A 20,416-nucleotide genomic window follows, 5' to 3' on the forward strand; every position below is an offset into this window, starting at 1 on the left:
TGTTTGGTCTCGTTGCAGTCGCACTTGTTCGTGCTGCAGCTGGTCCATAGGCCGTCGGTGCGATCAGTCCTGCAAGGGCTCCTGAAGAAGAGGCTCCTTCCTGCCGAACACTGCATTACCAAAAGTTAGTAGATGCTGCATTCTTTGGAATCTGTGAATTTCTGTCACTCTGTATTATCTTCTTCATCAACCCCTAATCTTTGCAATGTCTCTTGTCTGTTTTCCTGCAGTTAAAAGAAACTTCAGTAGCGTAGCAGCGTCCTCTGGGAATGCCACACTAAATGGAGAGGATGGAGTAGAGCAGACAGCCATCAAAGTGTCCCTCAAGTGTCCAATCACATTCCGACGGATCCAGCTCCCTGCTAGGGGACATGACTGCAAACACGTGCAGGTAAGCATCGTTTAAGTGTTCTTGATCATGTTCTTGTTTTCCCAAGAAAATCTAGAAATCTAAATATACATTTCCAGAATTAAGATATGTTTTTTTTTTTTTTTGTCAGCCAATCCCCTTTGACCTAAAATGTTTACTTGAATAACCCCCTGAGATTTAAGTTAATATTTCAATAATTTAACCACATTTTCACATTCACGGTCCTCTGTTGATTAATGGTCACATGTCATGCAAGTGAACTGTTTGAGATATATCTCAAATAGTGTGTGTGTGTGTGTCTCTCTCTCTCTCTCTCTCTCTCTCTCTCTCTCTCTCTTTAATGATTGAATTAATTATCAACTCACAAACCTTGCAGTTCCCTCATAAACAATTTGGGAAACCCTGATTTAAGATAATAATTCCTTATCAGAGACATTGAATTAAATGTTGAGGTTTATGATTGTAACAAGTAAAACTTATATGACAAATGTATAAAAAACCTTTTAGGAAAAACTAGGAAAATTTATTAGGAAAAATATATATTATCTTGTTTTTTTTCTTCTTGAGTACATTTTCCTCATTTTGGGGATGTTTAAACATATTACTACTGATTATGACAATGATATTATAGATTCTCACGCATTTGCGTTATGTAAATAACTGTGTTTGGGGATCTCCCACATAATCAATGCAATACTTGTGGCAAATGTGTGAATCACAATTTATTTTGTTTCTATATATATATATATATATATATAGATATAGATATATAGATTGAATTTACATTTGATTTTCTGTTGCAGTGCTTTGACTTAGAGTCCTATCTGCAGCTGAACTGTGAGAGAGGAACGTGGAGATGTCCTGTATGCAAGTACGTGGCAAACCACAAAAGAATTGTTTTGGGCAGCCAAATAAATGTGATACGATGTTCCTCTTGGCTCTGTGTTTTATACGTTTCTGTCTGTCCCTAGTAAAACAGCATTATTGGAAGGGCTGGAGGTGGATCAGTACATGTGGGGAATTCTCAATGCGATTCAAAAGTATGTTTATCACTCAAACATTGGATCACACAGTAGTTCAGTATGAGCCCTGTAAACATGCACCTGAGATATGATTGTTAAATTATAAACATCCCATTATTCACAGTCATGTATGTTGTTTCATTCTTGCAGTTCGGAGTTTGAAGAGGTCACCATCGACCCTACGTGTAGTTGGAGGCCGGTGCCCATAAAGTCAGACATTCATATAAAGGAGGACCCAGATGGCCCTCTGGCCAAGCGTTTTAAAACCATGAGTCCCAGTCAAATGATCTTGCCTAATGTGATGGATATGATCGCCCAGCTGGGTCCCGGCCCTTCACCCTACACCCCCCTCCCCCCTCAGCACGGAGGAAACAATGGCGAATATGGGGGCCAAGGTAGAGGTCAGCACCTGATCGGTCTCTCTGTTCTTTCCTTTCTGTCTGTCTCATAAAACAATCCTTTGCGTTTTACAATCTTCATTGTTTAGGTATGCTTAATTTTTTCCCTTCAATCGTAACAGTCAGAAGAACTTACGCCTGTGAGCTCTTAACAGGCTGGTTTGCCATCCAAGCTGTCTAAATCTCTCTAGCTCTTTGTCTCTGCGATTCTGAGGTCATCGCTCCTCATTGCTGTTTCTCTGTTTTGTGCATCAGGCAATAGTTACCAGGGCCATGGAAACTTTGACTTCTCCCACAGTAACTCTGGTGGCGGAGCTCCCATGAATGACTTCATGCACGGACCCCAGCTCTCACATCCACCAGACGTGCCCAACAGCCTCATGGCCCCTGACAAGCCTCTCACCCACGGCATGCCCGACTCGGTAAATCACTTCATACCCTTAGGTTTCCAAACAACAAGAGCTGATGTTTGAGACATTTTATTTTTTGTATTAAAACTAGGAACAAATTACTCCAAGATAGAGACCCCCTCACAATCTCTTTAAAAGTTTGATATTAGTTAAAGGTCCAATGATACTAGTGTAAAATGATGCATTAAAAAAGGACGTGGCTAATGCCTTAGTGTTAGTTCATTGTTATCATAAGTGTCATCATTTACTCAATTTTTTAAATTAAATCGACACGCATACATGCATTAGTACAAATCTCATTGGTTCTTGAGCATCACATGCACGTTTGGGCTTCCCTGTTTATCAAATCTAATGTGCATTATGTATGTATGTTGATCATTGTTTAAATGTAAATAAAATAAAAATGAAATCTGTTTATATAAAGTTATCATACCTGTTAACAGGACTTGGTTTAAACCGCTCAATTCATAATGGATTGCTTTTTATAAAGCCTTTATAACCTTTTTGGATCCTTTTGGTTTCCTGCACTTCTATTTGACTTTCAGGTTTCATTAAAATATCTTAATAAGGGATGAATCTGTAACTTCCCAAAGAGAAATTTTTAATGCTATCAGCATGGTAAACTTTGTCTGAGAGGTTTGGTCCCTAATTCATCCCTTTTAAAGCCTCACCGCTACAGCTATCAAAGCACGTATGCATCTCTATAAAAATAGCTTGTGAAAATTACTGTCAGACTTTGCCTGCTGGTTTGCCAGTTCAGTATTGCCAGTAACATTATTACTTTTGATACTAACATGAGGTGTTTCAAAATAAAAGTTTTATACCAGCTGTGAGCAATGATCTTCTTACTAATAAATCTACAGGTGTCTGTTTTTATGTGTTGATTTCAAAAAGTATGCAAATGAACTATTTTCCTCTTAGTATTAAAACCAAAGTATACTTCGGTTATGCGTATTGTCGAATTTGTCAAATATATTGTTTTGCAAATCATCTTAGTTTCATGAAGTCGTATGTGCTCTGGAATCATCGGCATGGCACCTGTCTTGCTCTCTGTCTGTCTATGGTTGCCACTAGAGCTGTCTCAGTCAGAGTGCTCCACTTTATGCAGATAGACTCATCGCTCCTCTCTCCTCTCTCCTCTCTCCTCCCTCCGCAGATGCCCCATCCCGTGAGCGCTGATCAATCCCATGCTTCCATGCAGCCAGGCATGCACGCATCCCCTCACCCCAACAGCCAATCAGCTCAGCCATTGCATCACAGTGGTCACCCATCCTCCCAGCCCTCACGCCAGCCCCCTCCCCCCCAGCACCCCCAGCAGCCAGGCCAAAACACTCACCCACATGCCGACATGGCCTTCAACCCCGCCGCGGATGGGCAGGCAGGTGGCCAGGGACCTGCAGACATGCCCGAGCCTTCTCTGGATGTGAGTATCCACACTGATGGTTGTATGGGCTTCTTTTATTTCTAGAGTCATGTGCTACTTACATTTCTCACAGAGTCACGTGAGCCTCACGCTTTCCTTATGGTCCAAAGCTCTGATCATTCTAAAAAGCTCTAATTTAAGAAATATTCTGGATTCAGTACAAATTAAGCTCAATCATTTGACACATCCAATTTTAGAACGTCTTGACAACTTAATGCCATAAACCCTAAAAGATTATTATAAACCTCTAAATGATTTATTAAACAGCTTTACAGCTTAAATAATACTCAAATAACGCTACTTTTGACAAATTTAATTTACCTTTAATAAAATTATTAGCTTAATTACTAGCCAAAAATTGTCCCAGTTCATTTCTATTCTCAGAGCCTCATTATAACCTTGATAAGTTTGTTTTTTTTACTCTTTGCAAGGGTTGAATCAAGTTTTTGAATCAAGTTTTTCTTATGTTATGCTACAAATACTGTCATTTGAGCTTAACATGTATTGAACCCAGTATATTTCTGTGTATATTCCCAGTATTTTTAAGGTTCTTTAAGGTCATTTTCAAGATTGTAACATAAATGTGTCTGTCTCTCACTCTTCTTAGCTTCTGCCAGAACTGGCGAACCCAGACGAGTTGCTGTCGTACTTAGACCCTCCTGACCTCCCAAGCAGCAGCAATGACGATCTGCTTTCCCTTTTTGAGAACAACTGACTTCCTTCGGTCGGCCTTTTGGAGAGGCCCTAATTTGTTTGGCTGTCAGGAATCGAGAGGCACCTGAAGACTGACTCTGTACTTTGCAAACAGGAAACAGCCATCCTTTTGCCTCTTCCTCATGTAAATATCTCACTCTTTTACAAGCAACCTTTTCCACACATATATGGCAGCCATGTTGGTTGGCACTAAAGTGATATCTTTCAATACTAATGGAAATACATGTGCAGCTATAATCAGTTCATATGAATACGTCACACAGAACTGTGTGTGTGCTCACTAGGAAAGTATTGTAGCATTTTTAATTCAGATTTTTTTCCTTTTGTGAAAAGAAGACCTGAATCGAATATATATATATCTCTTCCTGTACCGGCCTACGTGTGTCCGCATCTCTTGAAGGTTTGTTCTTCCAAGCTCTACCACCACGGCTTCCCAAGTCCTCGTCTGCTGGATGTCCACACTGTTTGTCTGTCCATCTCCCTCGAAAAAGCACAAGAGAATGCGTAAAACTGCACCTGGAAGCCTGTAAGGGAGACAACAAAAGGGAAAAAAGCTCATCTCGGAATCACCAGAATGATCTAACCCTCCCATCCCAGAGACTAATGATGGGAGTTTTGCGAAAGTCCTCCAAACACTCCCAAACTCTCACGCCACAGGACACGAGAATGTGTTCCGTTCTAGTACACCGCGCAGCTTTGCACCTCATTTTGTAATGTGATTCATATGTCCAGCACCTTCAGACATATGCATCATGTTCTAAACAAATGCTAGAGGGCATCACGCCATGCATTCTTTTCCTTCTCGAGACAGAATTGCAAACATTTCAGCACTGTACCCATAATATTGTGTATCTTCCGACAGACTGTTCCTCCTCCTCCCGCAACGTCCTGTGGATTCTCCACACTAGCGGTCACAGAGCAAGAAGAAAGCAATTCACATTTAAAGGGAAGTCAGTCTTGTGTCATCTGTCTTCTCTGTGAGTTCTCTTCATGCATGAGGCTTGGTTGTCTTAGGCCCTTGATGTTTGTACCCCTCTTCTGACAAACTGCATACAATGTTGAAACATTCACTGTTGCCAATCGCCCCTTATTTTAGTGATACTGTTTCTTTACCGTTTTAATTCAGCCTTTTATTCATAAACTGTTGTGTTAAAGTTTTATTTTATAATGCACAATATATTGATCATATAATGGTAATTATTTTTTTTTTCTGTTGTTACAATCGTACAAAAATATGTACAAGATGTCCATGAATTACCAAAGTTATGCACCCTGATTTGAGAAGGTGGCCCAGACCTATTTTGACAAGCCCATTTTTAAATTGTTACCCATAGAATTTAATCAAATGTATGTTTCACTTTTAACAATTTGTTTACAAGTAATATCATAGTAATTACACAGCAAACAATGAAAAAAGTGTTAGAATATGTTCTATATTTATAGATTTTTACTTTTTAATTCAATTATATAATGAAGCTATATATTATCTCAATACCCACCGATGCATTCAGTTCTTACAGAAAATGTACATTTCAGTAAAAATTCTGTCTTTTATCTCAGCAGCTCAGTGAAGGTAAACAACGTCCATGTGGATGGATGGATTTTCTTAAAGATTTTTTTGTTTTTGTTTTTAAATCAAAATGGCCCGCTTGAAAATAGTCAGTATTTATGATAATTGTAATGATATTTCCATGATACTGATGTTGCTCAAAGACTGATGAAGAAGGCTGACATCTGTACAGTTGAATACTGTTTGGGATGTGTTTTGTTGGATGAAATATCACCGTTGAAACATGTTTCCATTTTAAGTTATTTTTTTATGATTTGTACAAAAATGATGTTTGTCGTTGACAATTTAAATACTTAGAACTCCAACAGGAAAACGTGGGTTCAAGTTCTATAGCGTTTGTCTGTAGTTCACTTGTATATCCTTTTTCAAAGATGCACTGCCACATATTCGTTCCCACTTTGTAGACACAAATAGGCATAAACTGAACTTAAAGACTCCTAAAGTTGTCGGCTCTGAGCTGTCACGTACTATCGATGTACAGTCGCTGAAGAGGCAGGAACAGAAAGGTTTGAATGAAATAGACGGTGTGTTCACTACTCAGCCACAGGTAAGGGTCGAAGGAAAAAGGGGAAAGGGGCACATTAGGGATGCATGTACATATGTAAATGATAAATAGAGACACGTTAACAGAAATGTATTCATTTTCCCCAGGGGAATGTGCATTGTGTATTTAGAATTTGTAAAGCTTGCATCCTCCCATCAGAATCTAAATTGGGTAAAATGAATCTGTGTTTGTTAGCGTCTGTGGAACCTCTAAGCATTTGTTCACTTTTGTAAAATATTCATCCCACATGACTGAGGAATTTGGGGAAGGGATAAAAAGAGACACATTTGTTTTACATTTGTGTAATATTTAGCTTCTATGTATTGCTCCATTTCTTGTGTACTTAATAAGGTGCTACAGAAGATAATGAAGAAAATCCTGGGGAAATAATTTGGACAATAGGGACACGGGGCCAGGAGCGGTTCCAAAAGATTGTAACCAAAATCCAGAGTTTGTACAATTTTGATATCATGATCAGGAAAATTAAAAACAAATATGAGGTACAATCTGAGGTGATTGGCACCAAATGTTGCAGTTGTCTTTGCTTGTACATTCTGTTGTACAATCATTTCATATTCTAAACTGGTCAGAAGAAAAAAACAAAACAAAAAACTAATTGTGATTTTTAGTCTTGCAAAACTGTATGTAGTTAGATGCTGTGACATCCTAATATTTATCTAATAAATATGTATTCAGATGAAACAACCTTCCAGCGTTTCTGATGTTTCATTTGGTGTGCATGCGTAGCTGTGAGAATCTGCTGTGAAAAACCACAGGCTTTACTGCAAGAAAACAACCACAAAGAGCAAAGCAGAAATGGGAGGCAAATGTTTTCTGTGTAAAAAAGGCTTTCTCAAGGGAGCGCATGGGGGATAACACAGTGGGGGGTTTCATCTGAGTTAGGCTACTCGAATCTTTTGAATCAACTCACTAAAAAAAGACTTGTTCAGAGGCATTTTTACAGATTACAGGTGAGCGATTCTTTTAGGCTAATTATTATCTCAACTGACTCACTCACCGGTGAAAACGCAGACTCGTCCAAGACCAAAACAAACCTTAGCCTATAAATATTATTAATCCAAGACTCCAGAAAGGGTAGTGTTTTCCCCACAAATTACATTTATTTATTTATCTATTTTGTTGACTGTTGCGAATGCCTCGCTGTAGAAAAATAGAGTTTGTTTATCTATTATTATCAGTCATTATTTCATACATTTCTGAACCCTTTTCTCTCCTCATGTGAACGAAAGGGGCTCTTTCAGTTGGTCAGAAGACGCCTTAAACAGTCCAGTTTGAAGATATGGCATTAGTCATTCTTGAGAAGGGGGACAAAACAGGGTGCAAAATTAAAAAAAAAAAAAAACTTTGTACTCGGACAAATAACCTACATTTATGTATCTTATGTACTGAGCTATGCTTTGATGCAACTTTTCTCTTTTTTAAACAAAATGTGCTTTTTACCTTGGACTGTATAATAGAATTTCAACTTTATCTTTAACAGCATTCAAGATGTTTTTAACATTTCAAAACACATTCTCGTGATAGCAGATTACACTTTCACATGACCAACAATTCCACAACAAATATCAAATAAATATCATAATGAAATATCAAAATATTCATCTGATGGAGGTGACGAAAACCTGAATTTGTAATCATTTTAACTGTCAAATACATTACTGTATTAAAACAAACAGTGAGTATGTTATTGTTCATAAAGCTTTTATTCAGGAGTCACATTTAAGTATTTTTGGAACACAAAATCTTATGGTGTTGACAAATTTGGCATTTCTTTCACAAAACAAATGGACTTAATGTAGTAGCCATTTTATTTATTTTTTTCTGGTGATGCTAATGGCACCTACTTCAGGAGAATAAAATGATCAAAATATTTCAAATAATTTTCTCAGAAATTGGAAGATGGTGTTGACATATCATGGTTGTGACCAGGAAATATTAACATTAGGATTTAAAATATTCTAAAATTATAAACCTTGCTGGACTGTTTAAAACGAGTCTCTGCAGAGGAGGATTGTGGCAAGAGGGTCCTTTAGAGTAACAGCTGCCCCTGATAGTCCCTGATTTTATTACATTTTATTAAATGTCTGACGGTGTTGACAAAAAGTGGGGACACAACTTTGAAACCTTATGAAACATGCATGTCACCGAAAAACAACCATCATTAAAAAACATATGTATCCATTTAATAGCATTTGAATGATTGGACCCTTCTCTGTGGACACACTGTTTTAGATGTAGTGAGAAGACAATAAGTGTCATAGATTTCACATAATAATGATCAAATTAAATTGAAGGGGATAATTGTGTTAAACACATTCTATTATTAATCCCCATAACATTTACAACTGAAAATATTTTTTAAACCTAATAGCAGTTACAATTGCTGGACATGTTTTGTCCCATGTCTCAAGAATGAATAGCCAAAGTCAGGCTGGAGAAAACTTATATCACGTGACAATAGCGTGGACGTTTTTTATTTGAATATCGATGATCCCGAGAAGCTTAAAAAGTAATTGAACTGATTAAACCGAATCCATATGAATTGTTTCGACTGATCAGACCACGTGGCGTCGCTGTTGATTTTAACTCGACGCTCTTGACTCTCTTTCCTTGACCATAGAAGAACATGTCACGTGCTGACTGTAGGCCTACGCCAGTTATAACCTTTGAGTGCTGATTCTTATATGTATTCGTTGATGGGTTTTCAACAAAACAGCAAGAATGTTACAGATGAAAAATCGTATGAAATATTGCTCTGTCGCAATCGCTGCGAACAGACTGGTTTCAGGACCGGTGAAGAACCCTGTTGTCTTTATGGAGATTGCAGCTGACGGCGAGTTCATTGGAAGAATTATTATTGAGGCAAGTCATTTAAGCTGATCCTCAGTTATTTGTAATGTAACAAAAATGTTTCAATCAGAGACTGTTACAATGAAAAGAGCGAGGAAATAGAAACCATCCATCCAATGACTGAAACTAACTTGAGTGATTCATGTTTTTGTTGTAAATATGGCAATTCTTTAATAGTAATATCTATCATTGTTCATAATATAATAATACTTCATAAACAATAACGATAATTATTATTATCGTGTTCAGGAAGTATTATTATTATTATTATTAAATATTAATATTCTAAAGACCGTTTTTTTGTACTTTATTTGCAGCTTTATGCTGACGTTGTACCCAAAACAGCTGGTAAGCAAATATCGGATTCATAAAAAAATAATTAATTTAAAATATATATAATCTATAACATTAATCTAATAATATTTATATGGCCTTGCACAAATTACAGACAAATTAAAATGTGCAATCAAATATACAATGTACAGTTAATTTTAGATCTAGTATATAATACACATTATAATGTGCAATACATTATTTAAAAAATCTATATAAATTTCATAGTTTTATACAGTGCACTTCTCGTATTGGTTCTTGTCTTTCAGCAAATTTCCGGGCCCTTTGTACTGGAGAGCATGGCTTTGGATATAAGGGCTCAGTATTCCACAGAATCATCCCTAAATTCATGTGTCAGGTAAAGAAGTAGTGCTGCTGTTCATTGTGCCCTTTAACATTACTATTATTTATTATGTAAAATGCCATTTTGTCTCTTCAGTTGTATTTATTGGTTATGAGTTATGTGTTTTGGTCCTAAGGACATCTAATGATTGACGTTTTTCTGACAGGGTGGAGATTTCACTAATCATAATGGCACTGGTGGAAAATCTATTTATGGAAAGAAATTTAAAGATGAGAATTTCAAGCTGAAACACGCTGGACCAGGTGATGTCACTACTGTTACTGTACCATATTTACCATGAACTGACACAAAAATAGAGTACATCTTTTGACTACACATGGGATGATGCATACAATTTTTTAAGAATCTGTAAAAGGTTATAAACGAAATGTTACTGTTAGCAATAACAGAGTTTATAGTTCTAGTCACGTTGGTAGCTGACAACATAATTTATTCAAAAATATTTAATAATGCAATTTGTCAGTGGAGGACAATCCAATTCTGTGAAAATCCATAGTACCTTTCTGCATGTGTCTAGGCATGGTATCTACTCAGTTCCTCTGGGATCTGATTCAGCTCAATTTCATCATTACAAGCCTGAGGAAATGTGCAAAAGCTGCATGTGCATCTGTTTACAGCCACAAGGTGGTAGTAAGGCTCCCTCAGTTGCAGAAATCCCTTTTGTAATCTTCAAACAAATGACCTACTTTCTAAGCAAGTCAAAGTCGGCCTATCCTAGTGCATTTTTGGTGCCAGGGGGATCCTACACCAGCAAACCCTCTTGATAGATTAATATGGGCAAATAGCACTGGGTTGTGTAATACATGCCTGGATGTAATTGTAGTAGAGAGCCATAACTTACCCAACCCAGATGTTGTCTTTCATCCAGTACCCCCTTCTGCTTTTCAAACTCATATTTTTGTATTCTCTGGTTGTTATTGTGGAACTATTGTTTGTTAGATTTTCCCTGAATCTCTATATCATGAAATAATTCAAAGTGTCAAATTTGCCTATAAAAAGCATGCAGTAACTCAGGAGGTGGTCTGATTTTCTCGCTGTCTCTCTCTTGCAGGTGTTCTGTCAATGGCAAACTCTGGGCCAAACACAAATGGATCCCAGTTTTTCATCTGCACTGCAAAACCAGAATGGTATGATGGTGGAAAGGTTTTTGGTTTAATTGTTACTCATCCCAAGTGTTGATGTTCCTGTCGTTCTCTTTCAGGCTTGATGGCAAGCACGTTGTTTTCGGGCAGGTAAAGGAGGGAATGGAGACGGTCTCTGTAATGGAGTCCTGCGGCCTACATGGTGGAGGAACTGTAAAGAAGATCGTCATCACAGACTCTGGAGAACTCAAGTAACCAAGGATGTGCATTAATTTCAGTGTGATCAAATGTTTTCACAACCAAACTGCTTATGCATGCAATTTAAAGTAAATTATATTCTTTTTTTTTTTTTTACATTTGTTACCCAAGTACCTATTGTCATTTTAATGTGTCGGTCTATGGATCCATTACGGTGTTTTATGCTTACTAAGTAAGCAAATGACTCTGTAAGTATGGTGATTACTTACCCCTACACAACAAATCTTGCTTATGGGTCAAATGCCATGGGCCACATGGAAATTTATACTGTTTTTTGGTTTTGAAATTAGGATAAAAGCTATACGGAGATTGTTTACCTTTCTAAGAACTATGCCAGAGAAACCCCAGGAGGTTTTTTAAATAAATAAATTACACACAAAACTGGTTTTGACATATGGAATTTCTTCCAGGATATTTGCATCCTGTGCCCTTTTTTTTTTTTTTTTTTTTTAATGACTCTAGGCTGTTTTCCAGATGAGGGCCGGCTACAACTGCAGCAGTATATCTGGTTGTGTGGCGTGCTTTTTAAATCTTCCTGAGAATGATTCCAAACCTTTTTTTAGACTCTATCCAGCGACAAGATTTCCTGTCCCCCTAAAGCAGGATATGACATCCTGTTTGGCTATGAAGATTCTCCACCTCCAACGTTAAACTTTCAGCAAGAGTCTTCTGAACATGTTCATACAATAGTTGTGGTGACAGTTGGGAATACGAGTTTGTCAGATGTGTTCCATTATAACTGCAGCCAGCTGACATTCTCATACCCTGAAAAGAAAATGAGCAGTCCGTTTTAGACGGTGTGTAGGTGTAGCTTATCACAGTAATGCCTTATGAAAGTAAATTATGAACCTTTGTGGAAAACAGTGCTCTTTCCTAAATGAAACCATATGGGGTCTGAACTCAGAACTGGTTTGTTTGACTTCTCCGATTGCAATGTTGCTATAGAGACATTCTCATTCTCGCTCTGTTTAAGTCTACATTGTTGCAACAAACTTGATATAATTTGGGCCTCCACCCTCTAGTGAAGTTTAAGGGATTTGGAATGTGTTGACCAATTACTTAAAGTTGGCTTCGAGAGTAAAGCCAGCGTCAACGCCAAGTCCTGACGTTCACATACAGCGCTCATGTGTTTACAATCATTACAAGTAATTAGGTCGAGTTAAAAAAAAAATACACATCTGTGTCTTCAAACCTGTGCTGTTTCGAAGACCAGGTGATCGCTGAACTGAAAGAAACGCTCTTCGGGCCTATTCAACAGTAAATTAATGTGATGTCAGAATGACAACTGTTCCCCAAGGCTTCAGACTAAGGTTTTCAATTAAACAAGCATCGTTCCCAAGGACCATATCTAAATAATGAATCAGTCCATACCGCCTTCAGCGTGACTGATTTAAAATGCACACAATTTCCCAACACCAAGACACGGGCCAAAGAACATGTTGAAATCCAAAAACAGGCTGTACGTATATTTGGCACAGATTGAACAGACATATATATCATTGTGTGCTATAAGGAAAAAAAATGAAACGGAGACATGATTCACTTAGTCAATGTTTTAATCGAACAAACTTCTAAAAGCACAGTCTTCAGTTTTCCTAACTAACAAATAAGGCACATATCGGAATGCCGTTTCATGGACGCAGAGCAACAGATTTCATCTCGTCCCACATTCTCTCATCAACACTTTCTGTTGCTCGGTCCACTCCAATATGATGATAAATATTTTACAGACATTACAAACATGAGTGTTAAATCAGCACATTCAGTAAATCTATTAATGGTACTGGAAATCCTAGGAGTGAATAGGCATTTATTAATAACAATTAGAGGTGTATTCTACAAAAGCTATCTTGGCAAGAATTAAACATGTATTAATATTAAATAAGAATGCATTTCACAAATGATAAATCTTGAATCATTTAAAAAAACATGCACATGCAAACTTCAGTCCCACACACTTGTTTGAAAAATAGTTTTAGATTTTTTTCCAATTTTTACATACAAAGAAAAATATTTCGACATCATTCCTGGACTTGGCATTAACTGGAGACGGCTAACTATAGCTCACGGTTTCATACAGTATGGGCCTGATTCACAAACATTTCGACCATGTAAAAGGTTTGTACATGCAATTCAGTGTTATGGTCAATGACTGGAGTTAGTCACGTTTTTTTGCCACTGTTTTGCATCTATAAAACACCTCAGTAAAAAGGCCCTACGAATTACAGTGTGTGAGTCAGTCTCTGTTATGTGAAAAACAGCTGTTTGTGATGTTAGAACGAGTGTTATAGGTTTCCTATAAATGCAAATCAAAACATTCATGCTGTATAGCAAGACACGCAAAGATTCTAAACAACGTTGAAGCACTGCTTGTAACAGGTAAGGATACTATATACCGATAACATCTAGAATTACAAAACACAAATAAAATGGCTTGCAAGGGCATAATAATTATGTACCAACTTTTGAATAATATTCTATGTAGTCATCAATATTTTCTTCATAGAGTAGTTTCTGTTGCATATTTTATACAAAAAAATAATTGAATTGTTAAAAAAAGAACAAAATCCTTCCATAAATATTTCTGTAGGCTATAACCAAAGATTATTGTAAAACAAAGGGAAAAAAAAACTCCCAGCTCTTTTGCATCTCAGCATTTTGCCCTTTTTCACATACAAAGTTTTAATATTGCATCATAACATTTTGCAATAGCTAAGTTGATAATGATGGTAATCGAATATATACACAAAACACATACTAGTATCTTTGTAAGGGAAAACAACAAAATCTTGTCTGGATGTCAAATTGCTCCAAAATCTTCATTATCTATATTGTTTCCAAAATACACATACCTTTAATAGAAAATACGTTTATACTGAAAGTGAGTTATAAAAGTCAAGTATATGTATTTCAAGACAAAAAAACACATGCGCAAAAAGCACTTTGTATAGTTTTAAATGCATGTACACTGTCAATACCACAAGCTCTGTCTTTCATTCAATATAGCAGAAATCAGGGGAAGCTCATTTACGTAAATATGCCTTCAATCATTTTAGTCACGTTTATAGTGCAATGCAACTATTTTGCAATAATAAAGCACATTTAATAATGAGGCCTCAATCTAGTGGTGCATTGGGTCATCTGTTAAAGTGTACAGACCTGACAATAAATTGAATTGATCCCAAAGATGCAAGGAAATCATTATGTGTAGACTTCTACCTATGGGTGATCAGCAATGATAATGATGAATCCGCAGTAATCGTTTATTTCACTGCTCATTTTCATTACGCCATTCATTACGGTGTTTATCAGAAAGCAGAGTAACTCATTCCAGCCTAAATGAGGCCTGAAGTAAGCCTTGGCATGTAAGAATGTGCGCACAGCGAAGCCATTAGCAACACCAGAAAGACAGTTACCAAGAAATAAAGGGTCTCAGAAACAATGATGACGTCCAAAGAACAAAGCAGCGACTTGCAGAAACAGCCTTGTTTTTATTTAACAGTGATCTAATGATTGACTCCCTGGCAGTTTATACTTCTTGAATTTCCCATCAGAAACTCAAACCCATTTTTTCAGCTAAAGTAAAATTAGCTGGTTTACATTTTCAGACATCTAATCGGCTCCTTTAATTCCTCAGCATCATAAATGACATTCCTTGGCAAAAATCCTGATTTTCATAACCAAACTAAGGCACTAGACGTTCCCTTCAGACAAGATTCATATCTTCATCTGAGTTTATCCCAATAAATGAAACATAACTAATATTCAACCGAAAATACGTGGACTCCAACGATAAGTAAACAATTATACACACTGTATTTACCATGTAAATGCATTTAACTTTATATGTACATCTAGGATTAACAACACGATGAAACAATTCTCACAATATCCGTCTACGACTTCCATTGTTCACAATAAATTCTGGGCCACACTCAAATATGATCAATTAGTACTTTGTGTGAGCCATAACAAGAGGTAAAGGCACATAGATGAGATCCTGTACACACTTACTTCCATCCAAATATTAACACCCTCCCATCATAATGCTCTCAATCAAACGTCTCTCTCCAAATGTCTTCTGATCAATCAAATGTATCCAAAGTGTTTTCTCGTTACATCTCAAAAAAACTCTTTAGCATTACTTACTTTGCCCTTCTTTTCCCTTTACAACCATATATTCGTCCACTCAAATAGAAAATGCTTCCCAAAATCACAGTTTAAAGAGGGTGTAATTCATCAGGTAAGTTTGTAGCCAATACATAAACATGCACGTGGGGTCAGGCAATAAAAACGTTAAAAATTAAGCATTTCATTCTGAGATATGATCAGAATGATTGTGTAAACAGCGGAGAATTTCTTTAATTAAACATATTTTAGTGCAAGGGTCAAATTCAACATTCTTAAAAATAAAGGTGCTTTATGCATCCATGGTTCCATTAAACATCCCTAGAATCTTTCCATTGCACAAAAGGTTCTTAAAAATAAAAAATGGTTCTTTTAAAAACTGTTCTTCTTCTGTGACATTGCTGTGGGGGGAAAACCCTTTTGTAGCCTTTATTTTCAAGAGTGGAGGATGTGAATGACTCAATTTGAATTTAAAAATAAACGTGTTGCATAATATTGAAATTAATAGGTTCATGACTTTTTCGAGAGCGGTGTTTATATAAGACAGATGCACACTATTTCATCTGAGATGTGTCATTCAAACACTCTTTATCCTGAGGCAAATATCTCAGCGAAGAGCCGGCGTTATGTTTTTAAATGTTAGCACATTGACTGAAAAGCTCACATTTTGACCCCTGTACCAAAACACTTCAGCTTTAAATGGGTTTCTAAGACGTTTGAAGCAGTTCTCTGGCAACAATTGACAACATACGTAATCACATTTCAAAGGACGGTGACGGTCAGCTAGCCATGGCTTTGTTTCGATCATCCACACACTTCATTCGACTGCGCAACAATGTAAGGAACTGATGACTCTGCATAAGCTGCAATGGTTTTGCATAGTTGCCAACAACGCGAATCAGATGCCTCCAGGGCTGCATTTAACCAACTTGAAAAAATCATCTCGCATTTGGCAATTCATACATGTATGTGAAAGATATAAACTACCTGACGCGCTAATCCGAAGCATTAGAAAGTTCTATTCTACAGTAGTTTCTAATGGCAAGAGGTGGGGTTAGACAATACCTGTCCAGGTATAAACACAGATGAAATTATCCCAGTTTAGTTGATTCAATTGCACTACGAAACGATACACAAACATAAATAAATATGTGACACAAAAGCTAGGGATGGAAAGTCCATTGTCCCTCTGTTAATTCACAGTTAATATGATGTGCTATTGACCCAAGAAATCTGCAAAGGCACACTGGGCCCTTGTTTGAGTAAACTAACGCGACACCTTTAGTGCTCGGCACATCCACATAGTTCACTTGGCAGGGAGAATGAAGGGAGAGTCTGTAAACACACAATCAGGGGACGCAATGGTGAGGTAATCCACTGCGTCCCGTACGGATAGAAATACTGTCCCAAACATATTCAATTGTCCATTATACACAATAAATGCGTCGCATGCTGCTGATACACAAAGCCGTTACTAGCGTTAGAGATATTTACATTTATATTTTGGCACTTTTTCTTGGAGCGCTTGGTAGGCGAAGCGTTGGAAGGGTGGAGACGACTTCAGGATCCTCCTTATTGCACGCGGCGGCAGTAGTAGCCCAGGACTTTGCACTTCTCGCACAGATGCTGCGGGTGTTCCTTGCTCTGGTCGGAAACGTCCAGGCCGTCGGGTTTCTCTAAAGGACGCTGAGAGGAGCAGAACATGTGAATCACACTTTGAGTGCATGTGTACTTCTGTCCACAACATCAGTCAGGTTGAAACTGGAGATTTCTTTTTGCGTTTGGCTAGACTCTTTGGAGATATGGTTTTGGAGACAAAGTATCAGGATCGCGTAGGTCCAAGTCTCAAACCACAATGGACCAACCGCAGGGGTGTGTCAGAAATTTGTTTAGGACGGCTATCAAGAATCAAGGCATCCTTGTTGTGTTTGCAATTGCTGCCAGAAGTACATGTTTTGTTATTAAAACTTAATTTAATTTTTTTCCCCTCAGTAATTTTGCAGCGATTAATATACAAGAGGTGCCTACAGGATTCCATCGCTCAAGACGACAACCAGGGAGGGAAGACTCTTCATCTTGGACGCGACGCAAAAGACACTGAGAATGTGCACGAGTCAAATCTTTTTGGCTGTTGATCACAAATAATACTTTTGCAATTGTTTGTTTTCCCACCCATTGCTTTTGGAAGATCGTTTTACAATCTTGTTATTCTTTCCTGTACGTCTCAGTTGCGCTCCGTGAATTACGGAAAACCAGGTTACGATGGGCCATTGGGAGGTAACCCGAGGGAGTGTTTGCTTGTGAGCCAAAGGCTTTTGTGAATGATAATGAGAGGAAATGTCTAATACCTCTGTGAATTAATAATTTGGCAACTGCAGCCTGATGCTCTTAATAAGCAGAACGAATTCCTGCCAAAACCAAAAAACCCAGGAAGCATGGGAGGACTTTATATAATACCTCTGCTCCATGTCTGTTGTCATACTGTAAAGATGTCAGCCGTGTTCCCTGTGCATGTCGTTAAATATGAGAATGATAAAAGCAGGGATCTCTGGACGCCTGCTTCTCGAGCACATTCTGGCTATTTTATGCAGCAGTGTGGTATTGGCACTACTCAGATACATTCACTTAATCGTCCATCGGGAACGGCTGGAGATATAAAATACTTTACGGCATACAATCTGGAGTATTGAGCAATTTCCATACTGCATGACTTGGAAGAATGATTTCCATTGTGAGAGAACAATAAAAACTGAAATTTTCATGTTTGCTTAAGTTACAGGGAAAGAAGGCCAGCTGCAAACCCTTAAAAGCTTTTTGATATATATTGCAGTGTGCTGCACATCTCACACGCTTACTGCAGGAAACATGTTAAGTAGGTGAGACTGAAAAGCTAAAGAATTTGCTTGTCAGAAGGGAATTAGCCATAATACTCTGTCCTGTGGAAGAGTTGGGCTTCTCAACAGCTGGTTCCTGCGGTACGACGGCTGCTAATGCATGTGAATGCAAAACTACTTGTAGTGAAGGTAATTGCAGTGAATGCTTCCCTCCCAAGAGCTATTTGCATGCTGACCTGCCTAGAACCGTGTAGCGCTTCTTTAAAAACAAGGTTAACCAACAAGTCTACAGACATCATTTAAGAATAATAACATTAATGCTTTAACTTTTGCCATATTGTGTATAATACAAAATAACCTAAAAATGTGTTTCATGTGGAAATATCCGAACAAATAGACTTTATTCAGGTCAAAAACATTTAATATCAACACAAATGCAGCTTTTTTAGATAACATTTGTAGGTTGCCACTTTTTACAGTGTAGATGAGTTCAGTGTTCATTGACTTCCTGAAAAATGACTCCTTCTTGAGTTCAAGGGGTATTTGGGTTAGACGGATGCCTTGAGTTTGTGTCTCAGGTTTCAAGGGTACCTGCTGGGCCCCAGCTATAAGAACTTCTTGGAAGATTCCATCGTATGTGCTTACTCGGTTAACTGACAGATTAGAAAAACTTGCATGTAGTATTTTAGCAATACAGTGTTAGATTATCTGAGCTGTTAAAAGATGGATACTGTACCTGTTTATGAGGATAAACATTGATATGGCATTTGATGCATTCCTGTCCCATGTTGGCCCAGGAGTTCCCACTCATCCACTTCCTCTTGCACTTAGGGCACTTGTATTCACCAAAGCACCTCTTCTTGCCTTGGTATGGAGTCAGTCCTTCACCTTTGGGTCTTGCCTGAGAGGACATGTCAGAGACAGAGTCTGATTAATGAGAGTTTAGCTCAGAAAATCATCATTCTTCCGATCAGCTGAAACAGTTCTTAGTGCAACTCCGAAGCAATTTGAAGCTTCTGTGGATTGTGGAAAATTTGTATAAATTTGTGACTGACCAAATTTCATGCAAATAAGTAAAGCATTGCACACAATCTTTGATGTTATTGAGAAAAAGACAATACGTTGTTGTTTCTCTTTGGAATGGTAACAGCTGGCGATCATCATGCAGTTTTGATAATAAACAGCTTTGACATTTTTATTAAACTCTGATTAGCCGATAATTATTTTCATGTTATGGCCAATAACTGATAAATGGCTTATATTAAAATTCTGCACTTTTTTTGTTTAATTCAAAATAAAAGTTAATTTGGACATTGCAAACTTACAGAATGGAAATTTGGATATATTTGTTTTGAGACCTTTTACCTACAATAATCATGAAACATAATTGTCAAATATACAAGAAAAGGAAAAAAAATCATGTAGAAAACTTAGTGAGCAAGAGAAATGACTAATTACTAAAATTATTTTTTTCCCTTTACAGCAGAAAATGTTCTCACAAGGATTATATAATGGGAGTAGTTTCAACAAAGTGAGTCAATGCTGACATCAATATCTAGGACTCTATAACAGCAAAAAGAAAAGACTACGTTTTTCCCTTGAGCATCACAAATATCATTTTGGTCAAAGTTTGTCCGAACCAAACACACTTAAAATGCTTAACTCGAATCTGTAAAACCCTGTCACAAACAACCGATTCTATGCTGTGCTGCGAAAACACACACACACACACAAAACATCTAATGTTGATACTTAAAGAGAGTTGCTAACTTGAAATGTGACACTGTTTTTTTTTTTTTTTCATCTTCCTAAACTGAACAAGATGCTATGTGTGGTATGGCAGACTTTTGCTAGAGAGCTCAAACTCCAAACCACTACACAAATTTGAGAGCTCTGTATATGGGGAATTCTAATGATTTTAATTATTTTAGTGACTTCAAACCTCAACAGATAATTGCGGTGAGGTCTCAGTATGCTTTCTGGTCATAGAGTGTACATTATTATGTACCCTGTGCTTCCTTTTTGACTCAGCTCTCCTAAAACAGAACAGAAAAGTGGCTAGTAGTGCATTATGAGCACATACTGCATTAGTGTC

The 20,416-nt window shown here is 37.4% G+C and overlaps 3 protein-coding genes across 5 annotated transcripts in view; 2 read left to right on the forward strand and 1 right to left on the reverse strand.

Moving 5' to 3' along the window:
* The window catches only part of LOC306882786 (zinc finger MIZ domain-containing protein 1-like), a 134,277-nt gene extending 127,127 nt beyond the window's left edge, over nt 1-7,150 (forward strand). The window contains exons 17-24 of the mRNA XM_079437672.1: nt 19-124; nt 231-391; nt 1,174-1,241; nt 1,342-1,410; nt 1,543-1,787; nt 2,046-2,212; nt 3,357-3,623; nt 4,231-7,150. Of these exons, the coding sequence (XP_079293798.1) occupies nt 19-124; nt 231-391; nt 1,174-1,241; nt 1,342-1,410; nt 1,543-1,787; nt 2,046-2,212; nt 3,357-3,623; nt 4,231-4,338 (1,191 nt within the window). The 3' untranslated portion in view covers nt 4,339-7,150. The remainder of the gene's footprint in view (nt 1-18; nt 125-230; nt 392-1,173; nt 1,242-1,341; nt 1,411-1,542; nt 1,788-2,045; nt 2,213-3,356; nt 3,624-4,230) is intronic.
* A 1,755-nt stretch (nt 7,151-8,905) lies between these two features.
* Nucleotides 8,906-19,644, forward strand: LOC306882792 (peptidyl-prolyl cis-trans isomerase A-like). 3 transcript variants are annotated; one of them, XM_079437680.1, is made up of 7 exons: nt 9,071-9,334; nt 9,640-9,670; nt 9,925-10,013; nt 10,165-10,261; nt 11,071-11,146; nt 11,221-11,352; nt 17,480-19,644. In XM_079437680.1, the coding sequence occupies exons 1-7, from the start codon at nt 9,194-9,196 to the stop codon at nt 17,586-17,588; spliced, it is 675 nt and encodes a 224-aa protein (XP_079293806.1). In that variant the 5' UTR covers nt 9,071-9,193; the 3' UTR covers nt 17,589-19,644. The 3 variants fall into 3 exon arrangements, with proteins under 3 accessions (XP_079293807.1, XP_079293806.1, XP_079293808.1); XM_079437681.1 differs by lacking the exon at nt 17,480-19,644 and having other exon boundaries at nt 8,906-9,334; nt 11,221-12,261; XM_079437682.1 differs by lacking the exons at nt 11,221-11,352; nt 17,480-19,644 and having other exon boundaries at nt 10,537-11,146.
* LOC306882790 (zinc finger CCHC domain-containing protein 24) overlaps nt 12,900-20,416 on the reverse strand; it is a 35,647-nt gene continuing 28,130 nt past the window's right edge. The window contains exons 3-4 of the mRNA XM_079437678.1: nt 19,058-19,222; nt 12,900-17,173 (exon numbers count right to left, since the gene is read on the reverse strand). Of these exons, the coding sequence (XP_079293804.1) occupies nt 17,060-17,173; nt 19,058-19,222 (279 nt within the window). The 3' untranslated portion in view covers nt 12,900-17,059. The remainder of the gene's footprint in view (nt 17,174-19,057; nt 19,223-20,416) is intronic.

This window comes from Barbus barbus, assembly GCF_936440315.1.
Source record: "Barbus barbus genome assembly, chromosome: 16".
Lineage (NCBI taxonomy): Eukaryota > Metazoa > Chordata > Actinopteri > Cypriniformes > Cyprinidae > Barbus > Barbus barbus.